The sequence below is a fragment of the Micromys minutus genome, assembly GCF_963924665.1.
Source record: "Micromys minutus genome assembly, chromosome: 9".
Lineage (NCBI taxonomy): Eukaryota > Metazoa > Chordata > Mammalia > Rodentia > Muridae > Micromys > Micromys minutus.
This window is the reverse complement of record NC_137978.1, coordinates 53,257,635-53,266,082: the sequence shown is the minus strand read 5'-3', so window position 1 is coordinate 53,266,082 and position 8,448 is coordinate 53,257,635. Positions and strand designations below refer to the sequence as shown.

The 8,448-nt window shown below is 55.2% G+C and overlaps 1 protein-coding gene across 1 annotated transcript; it reads left to right on the top strand.

Moving 5' to 3' along the window:
* Nucleotides 1–1,718: 1,718 nt before the first annotated feature.
* On the top strand, nt 1,719–7,222 carry KLHDC7A (kelch domain containing 7A; the record flags this gene model as incomplete). Its single annotated transcript, XM_080921073.1, has 1 exon — nt 1,719–7,222. The coding sequence occupies one exon, from the start codon at nt 1,719–1,721 to the stop codon at nt 4,029–4,031; it is 2,313 nt and encodes a 770-aa protein (XP_080777199.1). The 3' UTR covers nt 4,032–7,222.
* Nucleotides 7,223–8,448: the final 1,226 nt, after the last annotated feature.

Sequence of the window (8,448 nt, the reverse complement as noted above, 5' to 3'; positions counted from 1 at the left end):
CTGATTCAGCTGACAACTCCTCCCTTGCTGGCTCTAGCCCGAATTATCCAGGTCGGCCAGGAGTCAGTCCTGCAGATTGCAGACGCCTTGCATAGGGCCTTTGGTTATATACTAGTAGTAAAGATGGGGGAACACGCTGAAAGAAGAGACTGGGGAAGGGAAAGCTGGTTTGGAAGGATAGAGAGCTCAGGAAGGCAGCCATGGAAGGGCCCAGGGAGGCCTGGAGTTTGACTTGACCTGGACATCTGGAAAGATCCCCACCACTAACGATAAGGAGTCCTGGCCTGCAGGAGTCACAAGAGTAGGGCATACTAGACTGCCACACACAGAAGGGTAAACTGAGGCTGTTGGGTGGAGGCTCACACACATAAGGACCCGATAAGGGGAGCCCAGGAGGCCGGCAAGATGGCTCAGGAGATGAATAAACTCCAGCCAAGTATGGGAATCCAAGTTCAGTCCTCAGGATTTACAAGGCAGAAGAACAGACACATGCCACATGTACATGTGTGTGTGTGTGTGTGTGTGTGTGCGCGCGCGCATGCGCGCGCGCTCGCACTCGTGCTCTCGAGTGTGCATCGGGCAAGTAGGCATCTGAGCACCTGAATCCTGTGCACAGATGGAGGTTTATTCAGAGCAGAGCTGGGCCCCAACTCTTCCTCATTGACTTTACCACCGTTGCAATTGGGACCTCGGCACCCACCCTTGAGAACCAGTAGAGAACCCTGGTGACACGGGGGCGGGGGGGGGGATAAAAATAGCCAAGAGTAGCTGAGCTTTAGCAACATGAGACTTCATGCATGTTGACTACGACCTGATGAGTTAACGATGCTGTCCAACCTCCTCCCCCACCCCATCCTCCCCGAGACTTTTCAGGCAGACACAGAGAAGGAAAGTCACTTGCTTAAGGTCACACAGCTGGTGAACGGCAGATTTGGGTCTGGGGTCCACAGTGTTGATGCTAAGGTGGGTGTGGGTTGGGACATGTCACTCCTCCATGGGCCTCTTTTTCTATGAGGTTGACTCATCATGAAGAAGAGGTAGGGTCTCATTTTATTTGGGTGCTAAGGCCCTAGATTTCTTGGCTGCTTCAGCAAAGCTGGTTCCTCTTCAACTTGTTGGGCACAGAAGGAGGGCAGAGGCGGCCAAGAGCCCAGTCAGGTGGCTTGGCTCCCAGCCCAGCCCAGAGTCCTCCGCTGCTTCTTTGCTTGGTTGGTTAAACGCTGACCCCTCTGTTAGGGCCAAGACTGTGCCTTACACACCTGGTAACTGTGGTCCCATCTGCCCCCAGGAACCACTGCAAAAACTGCTCCAGGCTTCCAACCTAAGGATTTGCAAAAGAAAACAAACACCCTCACACATAAAGAGCAATTGCACAGGTTTCCAGGCATCTGGCAACAGTTCTTCAAAGAGCTTCCTTCTTCTGTGAACCCCTGATGGACACTCCGAATGCCCGCCAGGGGCCGCAGGTGACTGATCTGAAGCTCAGCCTCCAGTCGGGACCCTCCCTCCCTTCAGGGAAGAACCAAAAGAGGCCAGCTGTGACCTTAGCCATCCCTTGTGCCAGGTCCGCCTCAGCGGACTCAAAGTCACCTCTGCTCCAGCAACTGCTGGCCAGATCCGGCTAGGGACTCCCTCCCACTCCCCAGCAGGATCCAGGAACCGGTCCCTATTGGGCAATCATTAATTGGATTCTTGGCATTCCTCTGTCCCTGGCCAGCATGCTCCCCACCGGAAAAGGAGCAGAGACCCAGGACTGGCATTTGGACATGCAGCTGACCAGCAAGGTGGTGCTGTCTGCAGTCGCGCTGCTCTTGGTGACTGCGGCTTACAAACTCTACAAGTCCAGGCCTGCCCCAGTCGGGCAGGCGGGGAGAAACAGCAAGCGCCACAAAGAAGAAAATGAAACAGAGGGCTTGGGACAACCTGCCTTCCAGGAGGCTCCACTGGGGACCCTGTCAAAAGGTCCGAGACACAGGAAGGCCAGCAAGGGGGCTGGGACCCCACTGGACTACAGTTTGGAGGATCCAGAAGACTCCTGCATCCTGGACACTTCCACGTCTGAAGAGTGTGCAAGAAAAGGCTCTGATGAAAGTCAGGAGAGACAGCGGCCAGACTCTCAGCAGGTGCCTCCTCCCTGCGGTGGCCAGGAAGCCAGAACAGCTGTTAGAGGTAAGCCCAACCCTCCCCACACCCCTCATTCGGGCTGTGAACCTACAAGCTCCCCAGCCCGACTTGTCCCAGGGGTAGGTGGCAGCTGTGTGGGTGACAGGCTCTCTCCATGGCGAGACGGCAGACCCCCAGAGGAAACAGGGTCTGGGGACCCGGAATCCCCCAGCGGCTGGACCGATCCCACACTGGTCAACAGTGACATGAACCAGAGCTGGATCTTCACCCACAGGACAGGGGTCAGCAGGGGAGAGGCCGGGGCCCTCCAGGCTGCTGCACACATGGGCTTGGCTACGCAGCAGCAGGAAGGAGCCACCGATGCTTCCCATACCTTCTCATCTGTGGCCCGGATCCGGATGGAGGAGAGTATTATACAGAAGGCAGAGGGGCCAGAGCTGAAGGGCAGAGTGTATGACTACTTTGTGGAGTCCACATCGAAGGCTGTCTCCAGACCAGTCCCCTGCACAGCAGCTCTGGCTGAGGATGCTGCATCCCCCAGACCTGGACCAGAGCCCCTGGTCACAGGAGCAGCCTCCAGAGACCAAGATGATGGTGGCGCATCTGAAGTAGCATCCCCACAGTCTGTGCCCTCCCCCTCTACACCTGGTTTCAGCAGAAAGGTGAGCCTCCTGCAGATCGCTGAGAACCCAGAGCTCCAGCTGCAGCCCGAAGGCTTCGCGATACCCCTTCCTGCCCATCAGGACCAGAGAGCCCAGCACAGTTCAGTCTGCAGCCACGGGGAGCCCCATGTGCAGCTTGTAGCTGGGACCAATTTCTTCCACATCCCCCTCACGCCTGCTTCAGCTCTGGATATCCGCCTGGACCTGGGCAATTGCTACGAGGTGCTGACCTTGGCCAAGAGGCAGGGCCTAGAGGCCCTGAAGGAGGCGGCTTACAAGGTGTTGAGTGATAACTACCTTCAGGTCCTCCGAAGCACAGACATCTACGGGGGTCTGAGCGGAGCGGAGCGGAACCTGATCCTCCAGCGCAGGTTCCGTGGCCACAAGTGCCTGGTAGTGGCAGACATGTGTCCCCAGGAAGACAGTGGCCGGCTCTGTTGCTATGACAATGTGCAGGATGCCTGGCACCCGCTATCCCAGCTCCCCCTGGAGGCCATGTCCCAGGGTTGTGCTTTCTGTTCTTTATTCAATTATCTGTTTGTGGTGTCTGGCTGCCAGGGACCTGGGGGCCAACCCTCCAAACGTGTCTTCTGCTACAACCCCCTGACGGCGATCTGGAGTGAGGTGTGCCCACTGAACCAGGCCCGGCCTCACTGCCGGCTGGTAGCCCTGGACGGGTACCTCTATGCCATTGGAGGTGAGTGTCTGAACACAGTGGAGCGTTACGACCCTCGCCTGGACCGCTGGACCTTTGCCCCGCCGCTCCCAAATGACACATTTGCCCTGGCACACACAGCCACGGTGTGCGCCAATGAGATCTTTGTCACCGGGGGCAGCCTGCGCTACTTGCTGCTCCGATTCTCGCCGCAGGAACAGCGTTGGTGGGCGGGGCCCACGGGGGGCAGCAAGGACCGCACGGCCGAGATGGTGGCTGTCAATGGCTTTCTCTATCGTTTTGACCTCAACCGCAGCCTGGGTATCAGCGTGCACCGCTGCAGTGCCAGCACACGGCTCTGGTATGAGTGTGCCACGTACCGCTTGCCTTACCCTGAAGCCTTCCAGTGTGCTGTGGTGGATGATCGGATCTATTGTGTGGGGCGCAGGCGTACACTCTGCTTCCTGGCGGACCACATCTCGCCCAGGTTTGTGCCTAAGGAGTTACAGGCTTTTCCTTCTGCCCGGGGCACCCTTCTGCCTGCCGTCCTGACCTTGCCTGTCCCCGATGTGCCTCAGACCACTGTCTAACAGTCCCTCTGCCGGGCTGCATCGCGATTCAGAGAAACTCCCTGCCCATCACTCTGGGTAAGAGGCAGGCAGGAACATGGCCGTCAGTGGAGTGGAAAGTCATCTCTCCTCCACCCCAGGCTTTGGAGTATTCTTTAACAGCTACAGGTCTGCTACAACTTTGAAGCCAGGGCCTAGCATCCCACAAGTGCATGAGTGACTGACCTAGCGCTGGGCTTCAAATCAGAATTCCTGGCAGGAATTCCAGGTCATAGTCTTATCCCAATCACAGTTTCGGGGGGCAAGGGCACCCTCCAGGGCGCTTCTCAAGCTGGTTGGCTTTCTGTGAGCTTCCACAGACCACCTTCCTATGGTCTTACCAATTTCTAAGCACCGAGGCCCACCTTAGAAGCTTCTAGAAGCATCTAGAGCGGAGGTGGGAAGATCTGAAGAAGGAGGTTTGGGCAGACACAGGAAGGAGTTCGGGATACCCCTGAGGGTTGGCCAGAAGGACAGGCACTGTCAAAGCTGAAGGCATCCATGGGAACTCTGCAGAGCGCATTGTCCAAGGCCCACTTTTTAGGTTTTGTTTTGTTTTTGTTACCTCAGAGTTCAGTGTGCTGGAAGGAGAAAGGCATCCATGTTGGCCAGAGTTCTATTTGCATATTAATCACATCGCCACTGAGGTCTTGGGAGGCAGGGGTGCAGATGTGGTTCCAGGCTCCCTTTTCCAGGCCCCTGCTGTGCCCATCACCACCTGACCTCAGTAGACCCCCAAGAGTTCAGAATCCCCTCTGCCTGCAAACCACCAGGACAGTCACCGCTTGTGTTCTCATCCCTGTGACTGTCTCTGCCTGGTGGCCATCTCATCTGCTCTGGGATGAGAAGGGATGAGGAGAGACAGGACCGGGATGGTGGTGTGGAGTATGGATTCTAGTGGAGCTTCCAGACCCTCCATCTTTCACATCCAAGAGAACCCAACTCCAGGAAGAAAGGCAGAGGTCCACCCTGTTATCCTGCCTACCAAGCCCTTTCTCCATTCCGAGGGAGACAAAGATGTTGAGAGAAAAGGGATACTGATCTTGAGAAGATCCAGGAGCCAGGGGGGTGAGAGTCACAGTCAGGGCCAGGCCTGACAAGTTGGAGGATGACGAAATTTTGGACACTGGACCCTTTAAAAACCTTCCCAGATCCCAGGGGTGGCCATGGAGCTGTGGGAACTGAGGCTGGGGCACTTTCTGGATGATTCAGGATTGGAATGGGGAAGGAGTTTCCATGTGACAACAAGAGGAGAACGCCTGCTGGACCTCCCTGTTGACTATCCCAGGCCAAAGGCCTGGGATGAGGAACCAGCTAAACACACTTGAATTGAAAACTGTGCAAGAAAGGGGCTCATGGTGGGTCCTCAGGGAGGGAATCCTGCCCCCTATCTTCTCCCCCCCTCCCGCTGTCCCCTGTCACTGCCCCTCCCCTTGTCCTCTGTCCCCTACCCCCCATTGAACCTTTCCCTGTCTCCTCCCCCTTCCCCTGTTCCCTGCCCGATGTCTTCTCCCCCTCCCTCTGTCCTCTGTCCCTCCTCCCATGCACCCTCCCCTGATTCCTGCCTCCTTTCCTCTGCCCCTCCCTGTCCCCTGTCCTCCCCCAGTCCCCTGCCCCCTCCCGTCCTCTGCCCCCTACTCTTACCCCTCCCTCTCCCCCTACCAAAGCCATGTCACATTACTCACACATCAGTTTCTGAGGAGCATTGGGATAAGGCGATAGATGGCTCCTGAGGAGCTTTATCATGGTGGTGCCAGGCTGGGCCGGGGCAGGGTGCTTTTGCTGGGCCGGGGCAGGGTGCTTTTGGAAGATAGCCCAGCTTCCAGGCACAGGCTAGCCCAGTCCCGAGGGCAGCCTCTGGCAATGACCAGACAGAAGGCAAGATGCCAGTCAAGCTGGGTAGGGTCTGGGTTAGGTTCTAGGCCCAGGAGAAGACGAAACACATTAAGGAAACTTCCAGAAGCCCGTGGCACACTGACAGCAGTGATTCCAGGGAAGCTGCAAAAAAGACAAATGAAAGACAAAAACAAAAACTGTGTTCCAGACCCCAGTGAGCGCAGCCATTATTATTGAGAGAAGGGGTGCTAAGATGAAGCTGTTGCACATCCCTTAGGCTCATGTGCCAGACATCCCCAGCCAATCCCTGTATCTTCCCGATGAGCCCTTATGAGGACCTCAGAAGGATTCTAAACGGAAGTCCCACCCACAGTCATGGCCAACAGGTCAGAGCTGGACGAGGAGCTGGTTTGGGGGGCGGAAGTGGCTACAGAAGAGATGAACACGCCTGTCCTGTTCAGGCCAGGCACTGCTCTGCGGGTGGGGGAGCAGCAGAGAACGGGCCAATTCCTAGACCAGGAACAAGCCCCGGAAGAGACTGCACTGAGCATGCGTAACCGCTGAGGCAAGGACAAAGCTGGCCCTGCAAGACGCTCAGGTCTCCCGGAGACCTGGGATCAGATGGGAGACCCACCTGGCGGGAAGGGGAAGGGTTTTGCCACACAGGTGAGGGGGCGGGAATGCTTCTGAGGATGGAAGAGAGATAGACCACTGATCTGGCGCTGTTCCCTGGAGAGAAGCCGACCTGGTGCACTTGGGGGTCGTTACAAACTAGTCACAGGTACCCTGTCCAAGTTTTCAGCTGAGGGCAGCCTGCTGGCATCTCCTTCACACAGGCTCAGAGTCTACTTCCCATTTGATTTTGGGGGATAACCTGGGGTCTGAGGCCATCCTGGCTTCAGCCTCCGAGTGGCCTGAGCGTCAGGGGTCTGAGGACCATCTGTCTTGCTTTTTTCTAATAAGAGTTCTTACTGCTCGGGGTGGGAGAGATGATGTGTGGGTTATTTTCCACTTTAAGCCAGTCCGTGTCCCTTTATAGAAAAATAAATAAAGAGACAATTGAAAGAAAGAGAAATGTATTTTAAAAAGCTCTCAATCCTGCCACCCGGAGACGTTTCCTGCTGGGGTGTGTGTCCCTCGGGTCTCTTTCTTCTGTTTGTACGTTTTGTTTGGCTTGGTTTTTGCCCGGGTGTGTTTGTGCTGAACATACAATTCTGTTGCTTCCTTCTGTGCACGGCGTTTTTCAGAATAAGCATCTTCCCGTGTTATTACAAACCCTCAGTAAACATTATTTCCACAAGGCGCTGAATATTCCACCCAGTGAATGGGTCGCACTTTATTTAAACATGGTCCCCTCCTGTGGGTCTGTGGATTTCCCCCACCCACATCCCCTGTTGATTTTCTTTTCTATCATAAATAAAACAAATGGTCTTTGTTTTCTCTTTCTTCTCTGAGGCCTCCATCAAAACCAGAAAAGACAGACAGGTCTAGGTTCTCTCTGGAAGGTTATGGTTTAGCATTTACCGGTTAAAACCCATAGCATTTACCGGGAACTGGATCTTGACCCGTTTTGGACGGTCTGCCACACAGCTGACCATGGTGATGCTGGACGAGAGAGTCAGAGCTGGGTGGTGGGAGGGGCAGCCCAGGCATCCTTCCCACAGAGTAGTCCGTGCAAGGACCTTGTCCAGGTTGTACACGTCTACGTTTGCAAATCCTCACACCCACAACAGCCCCATGTACAGGTGCAAAAACTGAACTCAGAGAGTTTCAGGAAATACCTTGCCTGACGGCAAATTTTTAAAGAGTTTTTATTTCTTTAAGTATGCTTAGAGGAACTGGGGATGTAGCTTCGTGGTTCCAGTGCTACCCTAGCAGGCATGATGCCCTAGGTTACATTTTCGACAGAACAGAAACTGGGTGTGGGGATCCACATCGATAAAGTTGGCATTCCGGAGGCAGAAACAGGAAGCTCAGAAACTCAAGGTCATCATCTTTGGTTATGTAGTAAGTTGGAGGTCAGTCTCAAAACCCAACACAGACATCGGAGTGTTCTGGAAGCCAGCTTCGCCTTGGCTTGATACCAGCGTCACTCCTGGACTTTTTCTAACCCCAGCTTACCCATGCCAATCAACCATGCTCTGTTTGCGAACCATCCACTCAAGAGATGTTCTCCATTTTCTCGGTGCCTATGTCTGTAAAACGGGTTTGCCCCTGCCAAGCTCAAGGGGCAATGAGAGAACAAGACATTCCTCCTCAAGCCATCAGCCCAGGGACAACTTCAAAACATGTCCCCAAGAACACCCAGCTATCTGGAAGGAGGGTCCAGCGGGAAGGACAAGCTCCCCCCTCCCCCACCTCAACTCACTTGCCCACTGCCTTGGCCTCTCAGAAGCCAGAGTGACTGTGCACAAAGCTGCAGTCCCCCTTTCTTGTCTGAGAAGGTCTGAGGTTTCTCCGTATAAAAGCAAGTCCCATTTAAGGGCATCTGAGTTTCAGAAGTGCAAGCACGTGCAGTGCTCAGGCCCAGAGGGGGCGGTCGGGACTGGCCTGCTTGCTGATT